Source organism: Oreochromis niloticus, linkage group LG3 (assembly GCF_001858045.2).
Source record: "Oreochromis niloticus isolate F11D_XX linkage group LG3, O_niloticus_UMD_NMBU, whole genome shotgun sequence".
NCBI classification, from domain to species: domain Eukaryota; kingdom Metazoa; phylum Chordata; class Actinopteri; order Cichliformes; family Cichlidae; genus Oreochromis; species Oreochromis niloticus.
In genome coordinates this window covers 40,169,105-40,196,270 of record NC_031967.2, presented here as the reverse complement: position 1 = coordinate 40,196,270, position 27,166 = coordinate 40,169,105, and the positions used below count along the sequence as shown (strand labels likewise).

At 40.3% G+C, this 27,166-nt stretch overlaps 2 protein-coding genes and 1 long non-coding RNA gene across 3 annotated transcripts in view; 2 read left to right on the top strand and 1 right to left on the bottom strand.

Annotated features, from left to right (window-relative positions):
• LOC109203633 (tripartite motif-containing protein 16-like) overlaps positions 1-27,166 on the top strand; it is a 536,611-nt gene that overhangs the window by 237,341 nt on the left and 272,104 nt on the right. The gene's annotated exons all lie outside the window — the stretch shown is intronic.
• Positions 9,745-12,826, top strand: LOC109200761 (uncharacterized). The gene is made up of 6 exons (XM_025902474.1): positions 9,745-9,886; positions 10,004-10,214; positions 10,321-10,454; positions 10,614-10,779; positions 10,964-11,257; positions 11,564-12,826. The coding sequence occupies exons 2-6, from the start codon at positions 10,105-10,107 to the stop codon at positions 12,411-12,413; spliced, it is 1,554 nt and encodes a 517-aa protein (XP_025758259.1). The 5' UTR covers positions 9,745-9,886; positions 10,004-10,104; the 3' UTR covers positions 12,414-12,826.
• Positions 14,646-15,872, bottom strand: LOC109200760 (uncharacterized). Its single transcript, XR_002060891.2, has 2 exons — positions 15,296-15,872; positions 14,646-15,118 (listed from the first exon to the last, which is right to left on the bottom strand). It is a non-coding gene; the product is annotated as an uncharacterized LOC109200760 (long non-coding RNA).

Genomic DNA, 27,166 nt, shown 5'->3' with positions numbered 1-27,166 from the left:
TCAGTTCATGTATGCAGCTACACCTTTCCAAATCCAAGGGATCCTTTTAATGCATCGTTCATAAGATCTTTAAATTGATCTTCATCTGCAACACCTCTTGGAAGATACAGGGATAAGCTGCACGTTGATGCGTATGGGATGCGCCGCATCCCCGGCTCCTGATCGTAAAAGTCTATGTTGCAGGACTGTGGGAACCCCAGTGGTGGAAGTAAGTCAGCCCAGTTATGAAGACCAGCAGCTCTTCAAACGTGTTGTCCACCTCTTGCTCTGTTGAAATACATACAACTAGTAAATAAGGTGCAATGTATAGGTTCATGAATCAAAGATTTATAATCAGTTACACTGACTGTAGAGCAGTTGCATTAATGACTATTTTGGAGTCCAAAACAGGTTGTTAGGCAAAACCAATATTGCAAGCACTGTATAATAAAAAAAATTACTTAAAGTAATCCTGCCCTCCTAAGACAGGAAATTAATTTTGGTCCTCCGAGTCTGACCTATATGTCAAGGACTGTTTATGCAATGTGTATGTTTTAAAAACAAGTTATTCATTCTGTCCTTGCAAAAGTACATTGTTGACTTTCTAGTGACGTCACATTTGCATGGGTGTTGTCATTGCACCACTTGATTACCTAGGACACTAATATACATGAGGTGTCTTTATAGTCAATGGAATACCTGAAGCTTCAATTTAGGCAGTGCATCTAATTAACAAATGACCGTTGTCTCAAAGAGACAGAATAACACAATTTGAAAGGTGAGACCTGTCTTAAACACTGCAAACACACTTCCTTAATCTCAGATGTGCTAATACAGTTGAATCATAAATTTTACTAATTTAAATACAAATATGTAATATAAATATTTAATATTTTAGTGTTAAGAGAAGTTTGTGGTCATGTAATAAATTAACGTGTTAACAGAAATCACAATGAAAATCAAATTACATCCTATCAGTCTCAACAACCAAGATCTGGTAGAAATGACAGAAGAAATAATCTTCCAAAAATATTTGTAGGTCGTTTCCTTTAAAATAACTTACCTAAAAGGTAAAATAATCAAAACTTCCCCATATGCTGTAAGAATGTGTGGATTTTGCAAAGTTCAAAGGTTTCATTGCACCCAGGTGTTGTTTAGATTTAGTTGTCTGTATTTTGTATTGTGGACACTGTATTTAACATGAGATGCCTGAAGCAATTCAAACAGAACCAAGACATGTGTTGTATTCTATGTACTCACCCTGAATGGCCATAAGCCACCATTCCCACTGAAAGATGGTGGCTTCCTCTTCTTCACGTCTGTTACTTCCAGCTGGACTCCATCCAATGGTGAAGAGATCCTGGAAGCTGTTCCTTGTAAGTTTATTTCCTGCATTTGTAAATACAGGAAGGAACTGCTTCCAGCATCTCTTCACCATTTGCCAGAATTGACCACACGAGTCCATACCGGCAACAAACTGTTGAATCATGCTGGCAACCCTGTTGACCACAGATTGTACTCTCAATTCATACCACATAGCAAAACAGTCAAACAAAACAGAAAAAGGCTTGTTTTGTCAATTTCAACACTACCTTAACTGCAATATCAATTCAGCAGATTGATTTGTTTAAGTGTTAACTATTAGGGGGGAACACAATGGGAAGACGAGCACTGACCAGCAAACTACTTTGTAATTTTCTAACAAATTCTCACCTGTGAAACGCAAAATGAGATACAATCTCGCCCCTTATCCTCTTAACATCAAGTAGTGTGGCAGTGTAGATGTCAGGGATACCACAGCCTGCAATCCAGTCCCCAAGGTGACTTTTCAAGTCTGCCAGGTCTTCTGGGGTGCTGCAGTTGGAAACCTTGAAAATCAGGCAGCTCCATAAATACATACGTTTGAAGCATTCACTAGTTGACTTACATTTTGAGACATTCAACTGATGAGTCAAGCTATGCATTGTGTTTCACTGAATTTAATTACACCTCAGCATGTACACAGCTTTACCTTTTCTATGTTCTGTTTAATGTCATCGTCCATGAAGACCTCGACATCAAAGTCATCAAGAGATGTCTTCTGGCCACACATCAAACAGAACAGGTGTCTATTGATACACCGTGGCCCTGGCCCATTGTGTGCTATCGACCAAGCAATCAGTTTACCAGCCATATAAAACTTGTTGCTTGACAGCAACTGCTGGCTATAACTGAACAGCAGACTGCCAGGCTTCCCCTCAAAATCCCTAGGGAATTCTGAGTTTCGACCATAAGTAAGCTGCAGGAAAAGGTAGAAAAAAAAAAAATTGAGTCAAATTGTGATTTCATCTTTGCAATAACAACAAAACACACATTCACGCATTCTATTATTGTGTGGGAGAGATGGGACTTTTGCTTACCGAAAAAATTCCCGCCTTGGGCCTCCATAATCATCGGCCATTTCACCAACGAATTCAATGTTTGGTAATTTATGCCAGGCAAAATATGACTTCGAAAGTGCCATGCAGGCACTATGTAGGATTTTCCTTCGTCGGGCTATTACTGTACAATAATTGCTGGTGTCAAGATGCGTTTCCTGGAAGTCTTTCAGGACAGTAGCAAGGTCCATCTCATCCTGAAGGAGGGGGGTGGGGGGGGGGGAGAGAGAGGTGTCACGACTACATAAAAACATCCACAGCAGTTCTGGCGGTGTTGTTCATGACACATACATGTGAATCATTTTGTTCAGGGGAAGCCAGGACAGCCTCATCCAGGTCTGATACTTCTGACTCTGCAGAGTCGATGTAAAACTCTTCCCTAAACAGAACACAAATGCATTTGATTTTTTAATATCATGTATACATATTGAAATGTATTGACTCATCTGATAATGTGAAATCAGATTCTTTTACTGTACAGATACAGCCACTTAAAATGGCCACGTGGTCCTTGATTACATGTGTTGGAGCATTTGTATTTTAACAAATTTCAAAATATTAAAATGTAAAGTTTTGTTAGTTTACTTCTATTTTGGGGTTAATTAATTTTTATTTGTAGGTTAATACTCACTTCATCGTTTTGTTGTTTATCTTGTCAAGTCAGCCAGGAAGAACTTCAGGGCCATTTTTGATAAATTAAGAGACTGGTATAGGACCAGCATGCACTGGGATAGGCCAATGGTTTTGTGTGTTTTTTTTTGTTTTGTTTTTAAATTTGAGACAAGCAGCATGAAGCAACAAAAATAGATCTTGTTATTGGTTTACAAACTGGATCAATAAACTATACAATGCAACTTTCAAGTTTGGACAGTGCAGTTTTGCCTGCGTACAAAAGATTATCACAGGGCAGCAGTGTCTTCTGTATATTTTTTGTTAGATGTTTTGGGAAACATAAGGAACTGCCACTACAGTGTCCATTTATGGAATTACACTGAAATTTGTAAACACAGAACTGTTTACTGGGAATACTTTGGGTGATCTGTAGTTCCAAGTGTCTGAATGGTCAGGATGACTAAAGTGTTATCGATGCATTGTCAGCAATTAAAAATGCCAATATCACGACATCAACAAATCTCAAAAATGTGAAAAAGCAAAACAGAAACAAAATGAGGCAATTAAACCATTGGTCTATAGTCAGAGTACATAAATGTACTCTGTTCAATACATGCAACCTTTAAATTTTTAATTTTTGCTGGTCTCACCCCGTTATATTGTACTTATAAAACACACACCATAGGTAAATAGACAATAAGTTACAGTTTACACTTCAGTTTTGGCACGTTATTCATCAACTACCACTTGCCTGTTAACCTCTGGTTCCTGGAGACCAGGCCTACTAGAATTAGCTGTATGGTTTTCATGCAGACCACTGCAAAGGAATAGCAGTAATATTTAATAACAGGAACAGGACCCCAACGCAGATATTTCTTGATCTAGACTACACAAAATGATCCAAGTTATAATAATGAGAATTAGTTTGTACAACAGTTTTACCAAAAAATAAAATTTGTGCAATATTTTAAGATTAAAATTCCAACTCATAAACAAACAGTGCCATTTACCTGATAACCTCTGGCTCCTGTACATTGTGCCTGCCATGGTCAGGTGTCTCTGTGTCATGCAGCACACTGCAATATGGTAAATATTGATGATGAGAGGATGTAATGCATTTATAGTGCTACAGTCCAAAGGCAGTGGTCAAACACTTACATTGCCATTTCAGACTGCACCACTTCTCCACCAGTTGAGTCGTCATTGGCTTCTGTAATCTAAAACAGAGTATTAAAATATAAATGAAACTGAACAACAAATGAAAAAAAGAAAGGATAAGGACATTACAAAAGAATGAAAAACCCAGAACACCAAAACCCAGGAAACTGGGATTACAATAACAAAATGAAAAAAAATATAAATCTTTACACACAATTGTTTTATGAAAGATGCACATCAGCCCATAAACAAAAAACCATTAGACCACAGTTCAAGCTTGCTCTACTGCATTTCTGTTATTAACAGTGACTCAACTGACGGGGCACTATGCCATCTGGCATAGTGATCAGATGAATGTCTTAAATCCTTTGGGGAAATCACAGCATTTACTATTCTGAGCAGTGACATGTTAAAGATGGCTTATACAATATTAGGGTGACTGGAGAGCCACTGAGTTACAGTAATAGTGACAATTATGCCATATCAGCCACCCCAGTGGAACATTTGAATACCTTTGGACGGATATAAAGATTGGAGCGACCCAGTAGGTTTCTTGCTCTAATTTCTTGGGGCGTCTCCTCTTCAAGAGGAAGAATGAGCCGCTGTCCATTCACTTTGCATAGATCGAACTGCAAAGGTATGTCTGCAATATTGTCCCGTAGTGCCTGCCTGAATTCAGCGGCATTGAGGTTTACAGGAACGACCACCCGAGTAGCAGGAGTGGCATCTGTAAACAAATTTAAACCAAGTTAGCTAGCAATGTTATTTAGAACTTTCCCTAAAAACGGAAAATTGTCACATTGTAGTGTCTCCACATCAATTTATTGGTGCAAGGAAATAACGATTACAAAGGTGCTAAATCTCTAATGCCAAATTCTACAATTTGTAAACAAATGACACCATGATGCAATTTTTTTTGAAAACCATCACTCCAAATAATTAATCTTAAAATAAAGATTACCCCTATGAGATCGGTAGTGGGTCAGTGTCGGATTCCTTAGTACTGACACCTTAAACGTTAACTGGCGATGTCTGGTTCTCCCGCCTCTTGGCCTGCGCACTGGTCCACCCCCGTGCTGTTGGCGGAAAACTCCAAAGCTATCATTAGACCATGAGATAAGTTAAGTCACAAACTAATATGACACAGAGACCCCCCCCCCCAACAAAACAAAACACCACACACTCCGAGTAAGGCATGAATGTTCAGCATATCGGTGTTTATTGCATGCATTTTCCGATTGTCTGGCAAATTAAATGCTCCCAGAAAACGTGGGATATGCTACATTTATAAACTAAAATCCTTATGCATAAATGCACATAAGAGGGATTAAAATGATTGTCATTTGAAATCGTCAACCTAGGAGAGATTTTATGATTACAGAATTTGTTAAATGCTGTGGATTGAATTGTAACAGATAATTAGTTAACGAGCCATTTATTATTTAAAAACGTAAAAGGTTTTTTTTTGGCAAGAACAAAAAGGCGCAAAGCTAGAAGCTTGCCAATATAGTAACCACCACCAAAGCGTTTCACCTTTGTAGAAGAGAAGTCCCCTCTTCACCGTCATCTTGATTAAGTAGCCGGTTAAATTGGGCATTCATTCTGTCTCTGATATCATTGACTCTCCGTCGAAACGCAGCGGTACGTTCAGACATGATTGTCCATAAAAAGTCCGCCAAAAGGCTGGGCAGATATATATAGCATCCCGAAAATTCAAAGTACGGCGGGAGAAGGTACGTTGTTCGTGATTGGATCGGCAAGACTGAACTTTTTTTTTTAATCCACCCTTAACACAACCTGTGATCCGAATTTGTGGTAACCAATCACAGTCAACCTCATATTTGTGTTGTCTCAATCAAGCTATGTGCGACAAACTACATTCAAGTGAATGGATGCGAAATCTCTGCACCAACAAAAAAAAACACCACATTTGACTGCAAGTACCCTAGTTAACCTCAATTACTGTTTGACTTTGCTACCTAAAAGCTAAGCCATGATTGTGAAACATTACTTTGTCCTTTTAAGCACATGTTACATGTTAGCTTTGTAGTAAGTGAAAAAAAAAAAAAAGGTCATACTAACCTTGGTCCGTTAGGAATGTTGCCAACATGCCATTTTAGGTGAGGCATGGTAATAAAGTCTTTAATATGTTACTTCATTTGGCCACTTTATATTATTGAAAATACGGTTTTATCACACTTGTTACATTAGCCGGATTAGGCTACATTGTACTGCACTGTAGGGACTTTGTAATAATGTTGATTTAACGTTGTTTTTGTCATTGATATTTGATCTATTTGTAGTCGACCAGGTGACAACAACTACGTTGAAAAACAACAAACAACATCTATTTATAGATGACCAGAGATCAAAGCTGCGATCATCCAAAGAGCCTCTTTCAGTGGTAAATCCCTACAGGTCACCATTAAAAAAAGCCATTGATTTGTAGTTGAGCGTTAAATTACTGAGCGGGTATAAAGTACCGGAGAAAATAGATTGAGTGTTCTTTTGTTATCACTGATTTATGGTCTAGTTACAGTTCAACAGCTTTAATAAAATCATGTCTACTTGCAATGTATGTATAGTTGACCGGGAAATTAAAGCAGCGATCACTTGGACTATTCCTAGCACCCCCCTCACAGTGGTACATCCCTTCAGGTAACCATTCACAAGTCATGTACAGTAGAGCGGGACATTACAGTTACTCTCAGCGGAATTCACTGGAGAAGGCACAAGTTCATGCACTGCACTGGCCTGCACCACGATTATAAGGTAAGAATGAATTTTATTCTATTCGTTATTTCCAGTACAGTAATAGATTCGTTAATATAAAGTTTCGGACAAAATATAGGAGCCCGAAATTGTATCTACTGTCATCTTACAGTCCGGCAACAAAGAACACATTTTCGTTTCATACTTTTGTTATATTCCGTTACAGAGCTAGCCTAACGCTTCGAGGGTTTCTTTAGCCTTGCCGTCGCCTCGGCCACCATTGACCCAGACTGTCGCTCTGTGGTTGCTTTTTTGCATAGTACTAAAAAAAAGCAAATCTGTGATATATGGTAGGTAAACGTAAAGGTAACTGTATAAATGTGTTCAATGACTTTGTTACTTTTGATGATTGGAGAGCACCCGCTTCAATTTGCACATGAAAACTTTAGACTCAGTTCGATTGCTCACGCGGCATGCCCACGTGACTTTACGTCGCATGCTCACCGGAAAAATCAATGCGCAATTACGTGGCTCTAATGATGGTGAGGTTGTGCGTAGGTGCTGCATATAATACAGTATGTTCAGTGGGAGAAACTTAGTCATTTAACTCTACAGCCGAGTAATTATCCCAAGAGCCTTTTTCTAGTAAGCGGGATTAACAGACTGTCAAACCATGAAGTCATAGTGCAACACCAAGTTGCAATTTTAGTAAACTCATCTGAATTAGATCGTGACAGATGTTCCGAATTTTCAGCTTTTGATGTCCACCCTGATAAGCACGCATGTGCCTTTTTAAACGCATGTATAGTTGTATCTACAATACCAGGATTTAGTAATACAGTGGTGTATACAAAGAGCCACATGAGACTGTTAAACTATCATTAAACCCGACACTGCAGACTGAAAGACAAACTCCATGAACTGAAAACTGACCTTAAATATGAGTGCGGCAAATCCACAGTGAAGAGAGATAATAATATTGATTTTTTTTTTTTTAAAGTTCCAAGAATCCAAAACTAACGTACAGGAAGCCACAAGGTAGACAAACAAAGTGTACAACTTGAAACAAAACAACAGAGTGAAAAGCTGAGGGCTTCAATACTTGCGCAAGTTGATTAGGGAGAGAGGACGCAGCTGGGAGAAACAAGACACAGGTGAATTGAATCAAACAAGTATGACCAGTGGAAGCAAAAGCAAGTGCACAAAAGACTAGACGTCAACAATATAAAGTAGTAACCAACTAAAGATAGGACACAGAAATGCAGACTTTGCACTAGGAACACAGAATGGCAGCCTCAAAGAGTAAAGAAATGAATAAACAACAGTATATGCAGAAAATAAAAAATAAAGTTAAAAGACAGCGTGGTCTTCAAGAACCCAGAGTACGATACAAAAATGTCTTTTATTCAAGTGAACAAAACAATGTAGACCATGTTCATTTTTTTAATAAGTTGGAAAAAAATCAAAGCTAATGACAGCATTTAAAATAAACAAAGATGAATAACATAGATGGGAACATTTGAAAATGGAATTGTAACATTATCAAAACTGATTTTTCAGATATGCAGAGTAGAAGATGTGGAGATTCAAATTTTTAACTTGGGTGTGTATTTGAAATATGAAAATATTGGTTGACATCGTTGACATACTGTTATTAAAGATAGGAATATGTATGAAGAGTAGATTCAAAAGCTCTATTAACAGAACTATAACCTGTTAGAATCTGACATTTATTTCAGATGTATTCTGTAACTGTTCACAGTCTCAATACTTACAGTGATGACAGAGTGTTTCCAAAAGTGCTCAGTCACAATTTTCAGAAGACTAACATGGAATTTTTGATTTATTTAAATATATAAACCTGTTGAAAGTAATAATTTAAATTTTTGTCTTTGTAGGATCACAGTAATGTATAGATTTCTAATACAGTCCAAGTTTGTCCAAGAAAAAACACCAGCAAGCAGGTTATGTCCTACAACTATTGTATCACTGTAAATGACTAAGACTATAATCGAACTCTCTTCCTTAAACAACAAGAAACATGAAGTGTACTCAGGAGCAGATTCGAGCGCAGGCTCAGAGTGAAGTTAACAGAAAACGTTCTTTACATCATAACCATCATCATCATCATCATCATTTATATAGCACTTTAAAAACACACCTGGTAGACCAAAGTGCTGTACAATAGAAATAGAAATATAGTAATAAAATAGAAAAAACAGACAAGTATGTGTATGTGATGCAAAAGGTAAAATTAAAAACAAGGCTAGAATGCATGAATGTTAACTTTGAGTTCTACAACTAGGAGCAAAATGCTATGAACATGGACTACAGTAGTTCATACTAGAGGGAACAGTAACATGATCTGTGGCTGCTGGAGCTCGGCAAGTGAAACAGTGGTGTGAGAGTTGATGGTGGAGCAGCACTGTGGGACCCATTTTTGTATTGTTACCTTATGTGTGCCGCTACGGGTCACCTTTTGTGTTTTTACGTATGGTGTGTTTATGGAAATGTATTGAAGATAAACGTAACTCAAGCCAGGTGTTTTTGGTCAGAACAAGCAAACAGTTTGTAAAATCTGCGCTGTTATGATAAATGACATTGAATAAAGAGAAGCAAATAAAACTGATGAATACAAAAACAATCTTAACCGTACAAGACAAGTATAGATTGAGTTGGGCTGTTACAAGTTTAATTCATAACAGTTACATTGCCTCACCCCTGCCATCAAACCCTTCAGTGGCTTCAAGTGTAGGCATAGCCTCTACAGGTACTGCAGCAGAGGGAGAGCAGAGTCAGGAGGGTCTTGGAAGAAGTTCAGAAAAGATCCAAATAGGCAGTCTGAACAGTCTTACTTGTTTGCAGGTGGAGTAATGCATGAATGGATAAAAAAGAGTGAGAGGTTATCAGCTGTTGAGGAGCAAATGGAGATCCGTGTCCAGGGGAGTGAGGCTATTGCGAGTGTGAAAGGTTGTCCAGGAAGTAACTAAGAAGACATGAACAGAGAGGTAAGTACTAGAGCTATGAGCAACGTGAGGCCAATAACTGACATTGGTTAACAGATAATATGGCAAAGACTGGTTGTGAACGGTGGTCTTAAATACAGCTGGCTTGATTTGTCTCAGGTGGTGATCCTCAGAGGAGCGATGAAGTAGAGCAGCCAGCACCCCAAGTAGAGCAGGCACTGTGGAAAAATAGTTGTGACTCAACCAGACCATTACAAAGTATGGCCTGGAGGATTTTCATCTCAAGGTGCAAGAACATTCTTAATGACTGTACACGGCGGCTGCTGATGGACGATGTTGGGCCAAATGTGCTACAGTTAGCGTTAAGGAGGTACGATTAAAGCAAGATAGAAAACATTTAACATTTAAAATGTTTAAGGGGAATATGGCCTGAAAATATATCATGAATTAAGAAGTAATTTTTTGATATCTTTGAGGTTGGAGACTATGCAGAGAAGCCTTCAGTGGGCAAGAGGAAGACTGATCAATGTAACTGCAGCAGATCAACTTCTGCGTGACTTGGCTGAATTGATTCAGGAGGTCGAACTGTCTACTCAGCATGGCCAACAAGGTAAGCACATATTGTGTCGATTCCTTGACTCACCAACAGTGTGAAATAAATTATGACTCTGTCTTAACCTATTTTCCAAATATTTACCTATTTACCTGATATATTTACCTGATATATGGGGTGCCTTTACCTATTTACCAAACGCTTATATATTTTCAGGCTGTTTTGGATACCAGGCACCAGTGGTTTTCAACAGAGGTAGAGGTAGATCCCTTTACCTTATCACTCGGGAACAGCTTTCATTCCTGAAGTCATGTGGATTCACTGCACCTCAGATGGCTGATATTTTGAATGTTTCACTTCGTACAATTCGAAGACGTCTGCGGTCAGTGACTTTTGAAACCAGTGTGACTTTCATTTCTTTGTGACACACACTCACTGTTTATTCAAATTAAATGGTATTGTGAAATTGTAAACATTAGTATATTTGAATGTGCACCACTAGTCAAGTAATGAAGTGTGCTGTTATGGTAGTGATAAATTACTCATGTTTTTTTGTCTGATTTCAGACAGTATCATTTCACCCGTGCATCAATGTATGCGGAACTGACTGACAGTGCCTTGGATGAACATGTGCAGGACATTGTCGCTGGCAATGAACAAATTGGTCCTGAGGCTGTCAGAGCCTCCCTGCGAGTACGTGGACTACGTGTACAGCGAAGGAGGGTTCGAGCAAGCATGTTACGGATAAATCCTGGAGCAGCTGCCCTTAGAGCAGTTTTGCGGAGACCAGAACGAAGAACATATCAGGTTGCAGGTCCAAACTCATTGTGGCACATTGATGGAAATCACAAGCTGATAAGGTAACCAACCACACTGATTTGTTGAACACCTATTTTGACCAAAGTGAAATTCAGCGTTACATCAAATATAATTGTTGAACAATAAGACACGTCCAATAGAGCCAGGCCCTGGGATGGGCAGTCCTCTAACACAACGGTTATGTTTAAAGGGGAAGATGAGAGAACACAGACAGCGCAAGCAACATACAGAGAAAAATTCAAACTTGACATGTAATAGTGCCATGTAAATCAAATAAGAGTGTGTTTTCCATTGTTTCAATAACAAAGCAGAAATAATATTTTTCTTCTTATGGACCACGGTTTTAGGTGGAGGATAGTCATTCATGGGGCTATTGATGGATACAGTCGTCTTGTGGTCTTCCTTCATGCCTCAAACAACAACCGTAGCAGTACCGTTTTATCAAGTTTCATCAGAGCCGTGGTATCCTATGGTGTACCCTCGAGGGTCCGGACAGACAGAGGAGGGGAAAACAATGCTGTCTGCCTGATGATGAACATTTTCAGAGGCTTTGATCGTGGAAGCGCCCTAAGAGGAAGGAGTACCCATAATCAGAGAATTGAGAGGCTCTGGGGTGATCTGTGGCGAGGAATGACCAATGTCTACTGTGATTTATTTCACCACCTGGAGGAGGAAGGCATCATTGACATTGACAATGAAATGCACCTTTGGGCTCTCCATTACATCTATCTCCCAAGGATCAACAGAGATTTGAAAGACTTCACTCAACAGTGGAACAATCATGGCTTGCGGACAGAGAGACACTTGAGCCCATTACAGATTTTTGTCCGAGGCAGCCTCCAGCAACAGGGCCGAGCCTCAACTGCCATGCAGGACATCTTTCAGACTAGAGCAGCTGCTGCTGCTGGGACTATTGGTGGGACAGCTGATGGTAGTGTGACAGCCACTGAGAGTGAGACGACTGCTGCTCAGGGCTTAGGTACTGATTCTGGTGGTGGTGCTCATGGTACAGATGAGCTGGGATTGCTGGTCGACTGGCCTGAGAGGATTACTGTGCCAGACATCGAATTTACTCTGGACGGACCGATGATGGAGCAAGTGGTAGAACTATTTAGTCCACTAACTGGCACCAGAGGGAGTCATGGTATTGAACTCATCTCTGGCTTAATATACTTTCTGGACTCGACATATCACTGACACAGTTCAATTATTGACTGAAACATAATAGCAGCAAGTGGAAAGACTTCAAAATATCTAGGTGACTGGATACATATAATGTGAAAAGTTATAATACGTGTTTACTATGTACCATTGAGTAGTGGAGATACAAGAACGAGCTGTGTGACACTGAAAATAAAAAATGTTGAGTGATTTTTAAAGTGTATAAGATGGAAGTTGTGAAATGGAAAGTATACAACTGAAGCTGAATCTCGATAAAGTCAACTTGATTAATCTAAAGGTTACAGCTGTTGATATTGATAAATACAACTATAAAGCAGTGACAGTAAATAATTAAAAAATAAAAAACTGTATAGTAGGTATTGAAGTGGCTCAGTATAGTGTAGTAGATATAAAGTGGTTTAGCGTGTGTTTGATGTTGTGACAGTTCACACCGAGCACATTATGTTTTGCTTTGTACAGATTATGCTTTGTACAAACATAGTTCTGAAAATACTGGACTCCAGTGTAAAATGTGAATAAAAAAAGAGCAAGCACTGATTTGCAAATGTGAAAGGCAAAGTTTATTCACAGTAGAACATAGAAAACATGTCAAATGTTTACACCGAGACTATGTCGTTAAAAATAAGTCCATTTTAATTTGATGGCAGCAATATGTTTCAAAACAGTTGAGATGGGGCAAGAGAAGGCTGGAAAAAGTGGTACTAAAAAGAAACAGCTGCAGGGATATTTTAAAAGTAACAGGTCAGTTACATGATTAGATATTAAAAGAGCATCTTAGAGAAGCAGAGTTGCTCTGGAGGAAATATGGGCAGAGGTTGATCAAGCTGCAAAAAAACTCCATTAACAAATTGTGCAACAATTTCAGAATAATGTTCCCAAATGTAAAGTTGTAAAGACTTAAAATATTCCATCCTCTAGAGGCATAAAAATATATTTTATCAAAAGATTCAGTGACTGGAGAAATCTCTTTGCAGAAACAATGAGGCTAAAAGCCATGATGTCAGTGATCTTCAAACGCTCACAGGAAAGTTATCATCATGGAGCATTAAACAGACACGATTCTGTCCTGGAAATCAGTGCATTTCCTGTATCCTTTGGGGCAACAGACCTGAGTCACACTTTTAGAGAGGTACCTGATGAGGTGGATTGAGAGGAATATCCATGATGCATGGCAGTTTGTTCACTCACTTCCTCTCCACCACAGCTTCCGGAGCACAGAACGTGCTCTCCTGATCCAAGAAGAACACATCAAAGTGCACTGCACTCACCTGAACTGACAGAACACCTGTCATTAACATTTTGGTGCACACATAAGCTTGTTCTCAAAAACCCGCCTGCCCATCCACTTCTTGTGTACAGCCTCTGTTTTGATCTTCCAGTTCAGCAAATGTATATATGTGGGTGTCCAGGTAGTTGTGTTCCTCCACCACATCATATCAGCGGGTTCAGTATCTTATACTTATGTCAAGATAATGCACACTGCAGCCCATTTGTATCTACAGTTATCAGAAAGAAGCCATAACCAAGTTACATGGATTCTTTTTTTTTTTTTTTAAATTACTTCATGTCATACAGGTAAACTAGTTATGTTATGTACAACGCTGTCATGTGCCACTCTCTGTTTCAAATTCATGTAAGACATCCAGAGTACTCTGATGACATTGACAAGGACAACTCCAGTTTACATGGGAAACAATTATTTCATGTTTTTGAGATTATTTATTTACATCACTTTTCAGAAAACGTACATACAGGTCTGATTCAAAACTGCATATCTATTTTTAATGCATGTTGATGGGGCAAAAATATTCCTGAGATACTGTTAACATTATTAAATTTGAAGGCTATTATACAGTGGTATTACTTTAAACTGAGTAAAATGGTATTTTGATAAAAGTTAAGGTCTCCGTTTGTTTCAGAAAAAGCATTCTGTCATTTATTTGCTTTTATTATTTATTCATATGCCCTCCGCGGACCATCTCTGCACTGCGTGGGTGATTGGTGGCTCCGTGCACAAGTGCTGCACACAGGGACAAGGTGCACTAGGTTACGATCAGATCTTCCCTGGGCAGGGAGAGGTGATGAACTGTATGCCACTTTTTCATTGGCATACATTAAGTACAATGTTTTATTGCCTACGGTGGGGCAGGTCACATACTGGGTGAAGGTGGGCAGTGTGGAGTCCAGCGAGACATGATTAAAGTCCCCTGATATTAGAAGAAGAGCTCTCGGAGATTGCGTCTGCAGTCTGCGGACCACAGAGAGTCACAGGCTGCCTCCACGGATGCTAACGGCTAATAGCTCAATGTCTCTGTTGCAGAGTTGTTCTTTCACAGCAATGTGCCCAGGGATACCACAACTGTCTTTAACAAACACTGCCCAGTCCCCCTCCTTTCCTCTCACCGCTGTCTCTGGTCTTGTCCGGCCGCAGCAGCTGGAAGCCGGGCAGCCTACTCACAGAGGGAGTACCGGGCAGTGTCGGGGTACTGCCACTGTGACCGGGTTAGCGTCATTAGCTCCTCAATCATATCAGGGAGCGATCTCACGTTTACAGTGATTACAGGAAGGAGAGATGGTGTGTAAGGTGTCCTTCTCGGGAGACATCACCCCCGTCTCTTCCCTCACTGGGGACGTAGGGTCTGTCTGCCGGTAGCGCAGCTGCAGGGCGCAGCGCTAACAGCTGATCCCTAACGTAAACAAAGGAGCCATGCGCCGAGTGTCTAAATACGGGTGAAAAAAGAGAAGACAAAAGAAGAGAAAAGTCAACATAACTAGCACGGAGCGGTAATGCATGACGGCAGAATCTGATTGCTAAGACATAAGTTAAAGGTTAAGAGAAGTAAAGAGGAAAATAAGAAAGAAGCTCAGAAATTAGCAGAGCTAGCGCTGCTCATTACCTGTTAGCTGCCATAACAGGTATCACAGTTAAGGTTTCAGAAAAAGTATTCTGTCGTTTGTTTGCTTGATCATGCCTTAAACACATCAAAATGCATAGTGGGATTATAATACAAGTCAATACTGTGACAAGCACTGGTACTGAATAGGCAATCACTTAGCAGCAAGGTGAATCGGTGATGCATTAGTGTGGTCTGCACTTCCTCTTCTTTGATTGGGTGAAATGAGTTGAAAGTAATTGGATGAGGGAACCATGGGGAGTGCCCTGCATAATTTCAATAAAACGCCGTTTTAAACGCCGTTACAGCTGGCACAGAACGCCGTAAAAAACGCCGTTTTTATGCATCTTTGAACGGCGTTTTCTGCCGAGTGGCGTAAAAAACGGCGTTTCCGTGTGTCTTTGAACGCCGCTTTTTACGTCACTCGGATGGTGCGTTCAGGGCGCCATGTGAGAGTCGGAAAAAACGGCGTTTGTCGAAACAGAACGCCGTTTTTTTCGGCGTTTTGAATAATTAAACGGCGTTTTTTACGCCGTTTCTTAATCAAACGGGTTAGAAAAGTGGCGAATTTTGGCACTAATGGCTTGCCATAGTTGCCAGCTACTTCCGTGCAACTGATATAACGTGGGGGGAAAAAACCCCCAAAGACATTTATGCCTTTGTTATTAGGCAAAGGTATGCGTTTATGGAACTTTAACGGTTATTATAACCGAATTATGACGCTTATCAGAAGTTTGCTTTCATTGTGTAGCGCTGTCACGAATGACTACACGCATCACGATGGAATAATTAATGCCTACAGGTTTAGTATGTCTACTCTCGTTGTTCATATTTGTTATAAGACTGTTGAATAGTAGTTAAAATAATAAAGACCTATTGTGCCAGTATCACCATGACTCTTTCTTGTTTGTTCAGAATAACGACTGAGAACATGGCATTTTAGCGCTACCAAAAGGTGATTGTGGCCTATAACCAAGGTTATTATCGTTAACGAAAACTAACGAAATAACGAATAAAAAACAGTTTCGTTAACGGAAATAAAAATAAAAACGAGACTTTGCAATAAAAGGAAAACTAACTAAAACTGAAATGACCGTTCACAAAACTAACTAAAATTAACTGAATTTATAGAGAAAATGTGTTTAGTTTTCGTTGATGTGTATGTGTCATACGTTAGTCTAGGGTGAGAATGAAGTGTATTTTCCAGGTTATGTTCTTGCTGTGCCTTATTATGCCTGCAGGTGGCAAGTACCTCAGTCGGGTCGTCTGTGTTGCCGCTCCGTCCACGCGTAGCATCATGTCAACAAAAGTCGGGAGAAAGCGCCGGAGTCCAATTTGGGATTACTTCGAATATGATAGTGTTTTAGATAAAAGCAAGTGTCTTGTAATGGAAAGAGATAAAATATGTGGGACATTTTTAAAGGGGAAAAATCCCACAAACCTTAAAGTGCACTTGAAAAGCTCACACAAGAAGGCTAACCTAGTTTACCTGGAGAAGGTAAGGGAGCACGCCCAACCCTCATCCCCAGAAACAGAAGCTAACCCCAGGCAAGGCAGCGTGATGCATCCCGAGACAACAGGACTGGGATGTCTACATAACTGTGTGAGTCAATTGCCTTAACACCCGGTGCTGCAAGAGTTAATAGTCTCATTGGGGCCAAGATATACATTTTATAGTTGCCTGGTATCAATGGTTGTTCATCTGCCTTTATTTATTTATTTAAAGAACCCATAGGTGGGAATGTGAGTTGTCTGTCTCTGCGTGTTAGCCCTGCGACAGACAGGCGACCTGTCCAGGGTGCAGGGTATGGTAGCTGGAATAGCAACATACCCAAGGATAAGCAGAAGAGAATGACTGATATGATGAAACTGGGATTTTGTTACACTTTATTGCAAACACAACTAAAACTATAACTGAAACTAATCAAAACTAAACTGAAACTAAGGATTTTCAAAAAAATAAAAACTAAACTAAACTAGCAAACAATTGGTAAAAACTAATTAAAACTAATATAAAATTGAAAATCTGAAGTCAAAACGAAATAAAAATAAAAACTAATGAAAATTGCAAAACTATTAAAACCCTGCCTATAACTTGTCACTGAAACAATATTTCAGCTTCAAACTTGTTGGATATATTCCAGAATGGTTACATGTGATATATTATATCCCCCAAACTCTCCAAGAACTGCTGAATAACTTGTACAGGAACAAAAAACTGATAATATGCAATTTCCAACCTGCCAAAAAGTGATTGTGGACTATATCTTGTTACTGAAACAATATTTCTGCTTCAACCTTGCTGGAAATCATCCAGAAAGGCTATATGTGTCACATTATACCCCAAACATTCTCCAAGAAGTGCTGAATAACTTGTACAGGAACAATACCACTGATAATAGTCATTTTCAACCTGCCAAAAAGTGATTGCCACCTATATCTTGTCACTGTAACAATATTTCTGCTTCAAACTTCTTGGGTATCATCAAGAAGGGTTACATGTTACACACAGGAGCCCAAACAGTCTCTTAGAACTGCCGAATAACTTTTAAAATAACATTAATACCGATAATATGTCATTTCAACCTGCCAAAAAGTGATTGTGGCCTATATCTTGTCACTGAAACAATATTTCTGCTTCAAAGTTGTTGGGTATCATCCAAAAGGATCATATGTGGCACATCATATCCCAAACAGCCTCTAAGAATTGCTGGATAACTTTTAAAGGAACATTAACATTGATAATATGCCATTTTCAGCCTGCCAAAAAGTGATTGTGGCCTATATCTTGTCACTGAAACAATACAGGGAGTGCAGAATTATTAGGCAAGTTGTATTTTTGAGGAATAATTTTATTATTGAACAACAACCATGTTCTCAATGAACCCAAAAAACTCATTAATATCAAAGCTGAATGTTTTTGGAAGTAGTTTTTAGTTTGTTTTTAGTTTTAGCTATTTTAGGGGGATATCTGTGTGTGCAGGTGACTATTACTGTGCAGAATTATTAGGCAACTTAACAAAAAACAAATATATACCCATTTCAATTATTTATTTTTACCAGTGAAACCAATATAACATCTCCACATTCACAAATATACATTTCTGACATTCAAAAACAAAACAAAAACAACAGCGACCAATATAGCCACCTTTCTTTGCAAGGACACTCAAAAGCCTGCCATCCATGGATTCTGTCAGTGTTTTGATCTGTTCACCATCAACATTGCGTGCAGCAGCAACCACAGCCTCCCAGACACTGTTCAGAGAGGTGTACCGTTTTCCCTCCTTGTAAATCTCACATTTGATGATGGACCACAGGTTCTCAATGGGGTTCAGATCAGGTGAACAAGGAGGCCATGTCATTAGTTTTTCTTCTTTTATACCCTTTCTTGCCAGCCACGCTGTGGAGTACTTGGACACGTGTGATGGAGCATTGTCCTGCATGAAAATCATGTTTTTCTTGAAGGATGCAGACTTCTTCCTGTACCACTGCTTGAAGAAGGTGTCTTCCAGAAACTGGCAGTAGGACTGGGAGTTGAGCTTGACTCCATCCTCAACCCGAAAAGGCCCCACAAGCTCATCTTTGATGATACCAGCCCAAACCAGTACTCCACCTCCACCTTGCTGGCGTCTGAGTGGGACTGGAGCTCTCTGCCCTTTACCAATCCAGCCACGGGCCCATCCATCTGGCCCATCAAGACTCACTCTCATTTCATCAGTCCATAAAACCTTAGAAAAATCAGTCTTGAGATATTTCTTGGCCCAGTCTTGACGTTTCAGCTTGTGTGTCTTGTTCAGTGGTGGTCGTCTTTCAGCCTTTCTTACCTTGGCCATGTCTCTGAGTATTGCACACCTTGTGCTTTTGGGCACTCCAGTGATGTTGCAGCTCTGAAATATGGCCAAACTGGTGGCAAGTGGCATCTTGGCAGCTGCACGCTTGACTTTTCTCAGTTCATGGGCAGTTATTTTGCGCCTTGGTTTTTCCACACGCTTCTTGCGACCCTGTTGACTATTTTGAATGAAACGCTTGATTGTTCGATGATCACGCTTCAGAAGCTTTGCAATTTTAAGACTGCTGCATCCCTCTGCAAGATATCTCACTATTTTTGACTTTTCTGAGCCTGTCAAGTCCTTCTTTTGACCCATTTTGCCAAAGGAAAGGAAGTTGCCTAATAATTATGCACACCTGATATAGGGTGTTGATGTCATTAGACCACACCCCTTCTCATTACAGAGATGCACATCACCTAATATGCTTAATTGGTAGTAGGCTTTCGAGCCTATACAGCTTGGAGTAAGACAACATGCATGAAGAGGATGATGTGGACAAAATACTCATTTGCCTAATAATTCTGCACTCCCTGTATTTCTGCTTCAAACTTGACTGATATCATTCAGAAGGTTCACATGTGACACATTCTGCTGCAAATTTAAATCAAGCCTTTATTGGACAGCGTAAAAAATGTCAAACTTCAAATATAACACAAAAAAAGGATAATGGCCAAATGGAAACAGCTGGGAGGAGATATGCATAAACAAATTAGGAACAATAAGTAATACTAAAGAGAAAACAAAAGGTAAAAAAATGTAATTCCAATACAGCACTTATTAATTGAAACTAAAAACCAAAAAACAATAACAATATCCAATTAAAGAACAAACCACCAATTGAAATAAACTAACAAATATACCAGAAACATTGGGTATAGCGGAAGCTAAACACCAGTAAACCATGAAACAACATCAAAGCTGAATTTTAATGTTGTTAACAGAACAACATACAGCACATACTGCAAAACAAAATAAATGAAAGAATAAATAAATAAATAAATAAACAAACAACTAATAAATACTATTGGAGACAACGATACAAAACACACATTTCAAAGCCCTAGAAAAATTGCCAGAAACCCTAACTGGCTGACCAGCATGCTTCACAGACAAATTTGTTTTCTTTGCTCTTGCGGGGCTTCTTGGCACAGCTCCTGTGGTACCACCGTGGGCAAATGTCGCAGCCAATCTGAATTAGACAAAACAAGGTAACACAAGTATTATGTTAATAGTGTTATACAAATAAGTATTTAAATAACAATTTTGCAAAATACTCAGATCATAAAGCAGTCCACCATTCATTACAACTACAATAAGTCATATGATGTGTGGTCTGTGACATCTTTAAAATTATATTTTTGTTTCGTGATTTTTTTTTAATCATCTTTTAAGCTGAATGGGCTAAGGACATGTAAAACATAAGCATTTACCCATTAAGTATCACCATCGTGGTTCCCACAATAGTGGCATAGGTTAGTCAGGTCATCCTCAACAACAAGAAGCAAATACTTTACTTTTAACAATAATGAACTCTGTTTGCATGACTACATAATAAGATTATAGCAATAAAAGAACAATGTTAAAAACACATTCAAGATACCATTTTGTAGTTTACCATTTAATTTATATTTGTAATGATACCTGTATTCTCAAGAAGACATATTGCAATCTGTTGTCTCAGACTTGCAATACTTGAAGCAGAGTTCTCAAACTCTACTGGAACATCTTTTAAGATGCACTCTGCAAACTGTGAATAAAATATATAAAAATGCAGTCATTATTTGAAGTAACATTTGCTATTCAAATTTGAATCATATTTATTTTTAGAAAAATCACAGTAAGTGCTTGTGTTGAACAAGAACGAGGACACAAATGGAGACACTGGAGGAGACAGAGCAGAGACTAGAACCAAAAGCAAGTGATTTTATTAAGGCAGGTAAACATGAACAAAACGCCAGCAAAAATGGAACAGGAGTAACAACTAAAGTGGGAAAATAATTATGAAAACTGTTATGAAACTATGATAAATATGAACCAATTTAGACAACTATCACAGCTCCTTCCTGAAACATCCTTGCTGCAGGAAAGAGCGCTTTCCCAGATAATTCATCCCAACAGCAGTTAGACTCTATAACTCCTCAATCACGATGTCATAATTCACTGGACTTTGTGGACATCCATGGTTACCATTCATGCACAATGCACCTTCTATGTTTATGGACGTGCAGGTATACAGTATATGTATGTATATTTAGTGTGTACATATTTGTGTTCATGTACATATCTATACGTATATCTATTACTTCATAAGAACAGTAGTGGTAGAATGGTTATGTTATGTTTTTGAAATGTTTTTGAAATGTTTCCTGTTTTGTATCGTTGTCTCCTATAATATTTATTGGTTTTTTTATTTGTTTATTAATTCATTAATTTATGTTCGTGTTGCTGTGTGTGTTTCTGTGTTGTTCACAACATTAGAGTTCAGCTTTGATTGCATTTTGTTTGTAGGATTATTCAATTATTTTGTGTTTCCTAACATGTTAGCATAGTTACTGTATGCAAAGAATTAATATATATGTTGTTCCATGGTTTACTGGTGTTGAGCTTCCGCTATACCCCCTGTTTCTGGTCTATTTGTTAGTTTATTTTAACTGGTGGTTTCTTCTTTAATTGGATGTAATTGTTATTCGTTTTTGGTTTTCATGTCAATTAATAAGTGCTGTATTGGAATGACATTTTTATTACCGTTTGTTTTCTCTTTCCAATTACTTAGTGTTCCTAGTGTGTTTAAGCAGATCTCCTCCCACCTGTTTCCATTTGGCCATTATCCTTTTGTTGTATTATTTTTGAATTACAACATTTTTGAAATTTGACATTTTATGCACAGGTTGAAAATGACATATTATTGGTATTAACGTTCTTTTAAAAGTTATTCAGCAGTTCTAAGGGAATGTTTGGGCTCCTGTGTGTCACATTTAACCCTTCTTGATGATACCCAACAAGTTTGAAGCAGAAATATTGTTTCAGTGACAAGTTATGGTAATGGCCTGTATTTGTATAGCGCTTTACTAGTCCCTAAGGACCCCAAAGCGCTTAAGTTATAGGCCATAATCACTTTTTGGCAGCTTGAAAATGGCATATTATCAGTGTTATTGTTCTTGCACAAGTTATTCAGCAGTTCTTGGAGAGTGTTTGGGATATAATGTGTCACATATAGCCCTTCTGGGTGATATCCAACAGTTTTGAAGCAGAAACATTTTGTCAGTGACAAGATATAGGTGGCAATCACTTTTTGGCAGGCTTAAAATGGCATATTATGGGTATTAATGATCCTTTAAAAGTTATTCAGCATTTCTTAGAGACTGTTTGGGATATGATGTGCCACATATGATCCTTTTAGATGATACCCAACAAGTTTGAAGCAGAAAAATTGTTTCAGTGACAAGATATAGGCGGCAATCACTTTTTTGGCAGGTTGAAAATAAAAACCATTAAGGGAAAATGGTTTTTCAGCAGTTCTAATGGACTGTTTGAGATATAATATGTCACATAGGACCCTTCTGAATGACAACCACCAAGTTTGAAGCAGAAAAAATGTTTCAGTGACAAGATATAGTCCACAATCACTTTTTGGCAGGCTGAAAATGGCATATTATCAATGTTAATGTTCCTTTAAACGTTATCCAGCAGTTCTAAGGAACTGTTTGAGATGTAATATTTGACATATGACCCTTCTGAATGTCATTTGCCAAGTCTGAAGCAGAAATAGTATTTCAGTGACAAGTTATAGACCACAATCACTTTTTTGGCAGGTTGGAAATTGCATATTATCAGTTTTATTGTTCCTGTACAAGTTATTCAGCAGTTCTTGGAGAGTTTTGGGGATATAATATATCACATGTAACCCTTCTGGAATATATCCAACAAGTTTGAAGCTGAAATATTGTTTCAGTGACAAGTTATAGGCCACAATCACTTTTTGGTAGCGCTAAAATGCCATGTTCTCAGTTGTTATTCTGAACAAACAAGAAAGAGTCATGGTGATACTGGCACAATAGGTCTTTATTGTTTTAACTACTATTCGACAGTCTTATAACAAATATGAACAACGAGAGTAGACATACTAAACCTGTAGGCATTAATTATTCCATCGTGATGCGTGTAGTCATTCGTGACAGCGCTACACAATGAAAGCAAACTTCTGATAAGCGTCATAATTGGGTTACAAGAAACATAAAAGTTCCATAAATGCATACCAGTTGCACGGAAGTAGCTGGCAACGGGCGCTGCAGCTTTAAGCAGCTGCGCGCGCTCCTGCGGACGGCAATCAGTTTCTGGCAGACAATCACTTTTTGGCACAGCACCGGCAATGTAGCATCATGATGCTAACGGAGTCGTGGCTAACACCGGAGGAAAGGAGGGGGACTGACAGTGTTTGTGAATGACAGATGGTGTAACCCTGGGCACATCACTGTAAAAGAACAACTCTGCAGCAGAGGCATTGAGCTGTTAGCCGTTAGCATGCGTCCGTACTACCTGCCCTGGGAATTCTCGCATGTTATCGTGATAAGGTAGAAGGTAGAAGAACACTTCTCCAACTCCAACCCCCGACGCATGTGGCAAGGACTCCAGACCATTACAGACTACAGGACCATCAAACCCTCCCCCGCATCCTCTGATGTCTCCTTCCTCAACGAGCTCAACAACTTTTATGCTCGTTTTGAGCGAGGGAACCCCACGACCACAACCAAAACAGACACGACGCCAGACCACCAACCTCTGACTCTCTCCCCCACCGATGTAGGAGCGGTGCTGAGCAGGATCAATGTCCACAAGGCTGCAGGTCCTGATGGCATCCCCGGGCGTGTTCTCAGAGCGTGTTCTGGGGAGCTTGCAGGAGTCCTGACAGACATATTCAACCTGTCCTTGGCCCACGCTGTGGTACTGGCCTGCTTCAAAACCACCTCCATCGTCCCGATACCCAAAAACTCCAACCCATCTAGCCTCAATGACTACCGCCCAGTAGCAGTCACCCCCATCATCACTAAGTGCTTAGAGCAGCTGGTCTTAGCACACTTCAAATCCTGTCTCCCCCCACCCTGGACCCCCACCAATTCGCATACCGCCAGAACAGGAGCACAGAGGATGCAGTCTCCATCGCACTGCACTCTGTCCTCTCACACCTGGACAACAACAACACCTACGCCAGAATGCTGTTTATAGACTTCAGTTCAGCATTCAATACAATCCACCCCTCACAACTCATCAGGAAACTGACAGACCTGGGCATCAGTTCCCTCATCTGCAAATGGTTACTGGACTTCCTGACCAACCGCCCTCAACATGTCCGACTGGATAACCGCTGCTCATCAACAATCACAATGAACACCGGTGTACCACAAGGCTGTGTGATGAGCCCTTTCCTCTACTCCCTCTTCACCCACGACTGCAGACCTGCTGATGGTTCCAACACCATCATTAAGTTTGCAGATGACACCACGGTGATTGGCCTCATCAGCGACAACGATGAGACCGCCTACAGGGAGGAGGTGGATCATCTGGCTGAGTGGTGCGACACAAACAACCTGCTGCTTAACACCGAGAAGACTAAGGAGCTCATCGTGGACTACAGGAGGAATGCTGACCCACATCCACCCATCCACATTAAGGGGACGGCTGTGGAGCGTGTGAGCAGCTTCAAGTTCCTGGGAGTCCACATCTCCGAGGATCTCACCTGGACGACCAACTGCTCCAAGCTGGTCAAGAAGGCTCACCAGCGCCTCTTCTTCTTGAGGACTCTGAGGAAGAACCACCTGTCCTCAGACATCCTGGTGAACTTCTACCGCTGCACCATCGAGAGCATCCTGACCAACTGTATAACAGTCTGGTACGGGAACTGCTCTGCCTCGGACCGGAAGGCGTTGCAGAGGGTCGTGAAAACTGCCCAGCGCATCGCCGGAGCACCACTTCATGCCATAAAGGACATCTACAGGAAGCGGTGTCTGAAAAGGGCTGGGAAAATCATCAGAGACCCCAGTCACCCATCACATGGACTCTTCACCCTCCTGCCCTCTGGGAGGCGCTACAGGAGCCTCCGGACTAAGACCACCAGGTACCGGAACAGCTTCTTCCCCACAGCTGTCAGACTCCTGAACTCTGCCTCCTGACATCTGACCCACGTTAAACTCATGGACTGAACATACACACACCCACAACCACTAGCACTTTATCACTATCACAATTATCTTAACTGCACTACTGTATAGTTCTGTGTGAATATCATTCTGTACATATGATAATTTTTAATCCTACAACTGTTTATAACTTGCATAGTTCACATTTCTGTATAACTGTATATCTCAGATTTCTGTATAGTTTTTATTTCATATTTATATCCTGTTCATAGCCTGTACATAGCTTGTACTCACTACAGCCTGTACATACTTATAGTTATAGAATATTCATAACATACTTCACACTGTGTACATTATAACATACCATAATAGACCCATTTCTGTAATATACTTACACATCTATATTATTGCTAATATATATTGTAATATATCTATATCACGGCTAAAGCACTTCTGGATGGATGCAAACTGCATTTCGTTGCCCTGTACCTGTGACATGTGCAATGACAATAAAGTTGAATTCTATTCTATTCTATAACAGCGTATGTCCCCCCCCTCAGCCAACGCGGATGCAGCCTGTGACTCTCTCCACTCTGTGGTCAGCAGACTGCAAACACAATCTCCGAGAGCCCTTCTCATAATATCAGGGGACTTTAATCATGCCTCACTGGACTCCACACTGCCCACCTTCACCCAGTATGTGACCTGCCCAACCAGAGACAATAAAACACTGGACTTACTGTATGCCAATGCTCAAGAGGCATACAGTTCATCACCTCTCCCTCCACTGGGCAGATCTGATCACAACCTGGTGCACCTTGTCCCTGTGTATGAGCCCTTAGTGCGCAGGGAGCCACGCGCACAGTACACAGATGGTCGGAGGAGAGCGAGGAGGCTCTTAAGGATTGTTTTGAGTCGACTGTGTGGGAGGTGATCTGTGACGACCACGGAGAGGACATCGACAGCCTTACTACATGCATTACTGACTATATTAATTTCTGTGTGGATAACACCGTACCTACCAGGACTGTACGGTGTTTCTCCAACAACAAACCTTGGATTACCCCAGAAATTAAAGCTTTCCTCAAGCAGAAGAGGAGGGCCTTCAAATCCAGAGACAAAGAGGAGTTGAAAAGGGTGCAGAGAGAGTTGAGGGGACTGATAAGGAATGGGAAGGACAGCTACAGGCACAAGATGGAGAACCAGCTTCAGCAAAACAACGTTGGTGAAGTCTGGAGAGGCCTCAGAACCATCTCGGGCCACAAACATCAGAACTCTCTGCCTGGGAGCGATGTGAGGTGGGCAAATGAACTGAATCATTTCTTCAACAGATTTGATTCAGCCATGAGGCAGTCTCCAACATTGGCTGCAGACTCACCCACCCCCACTGCTGCTGTTCCACCTCTGACACCTCAGACACTTCACACCTCCTCTATTCACCCTGCTCACTCCTCCCCACCCCCAACAACAGCATCCAATACACATTCAACACAAGGCTCCAGCCTGTCTCTCTCAACCACCCAGGTTAGGAGGGAACTGAGGAGGATTAAAGCCAAGAAGGCAGGGGGCCCAGATGGCATCAGCTCGAGGGTTGTCAGGTCCTGCGTGGACCAACTGTGTGGGGTGATGGAGCACCTCTTCAACCTGAGCCTGAGGCTGGGGAGAGTCCCACAGCTCTGGAAAACCTCCTGTGTTGTACCAGTGCCAAAGACTTCACGCCCCAAGTACCTCAACAGCTACAGGCCGGTGGTTCTGACATCCCACCTGATGAAGACCCTGGAGCGGTTGGTCCTGGCTCAGCTTCGGTGTCTGGTGAGCTCATCACTGGACCCACTTCAGTTTGCCTATCAGCCTGGCATTGGAGCGGATGATGCCGTCATTCACCTCCTACATCGTTCCCTCACTCA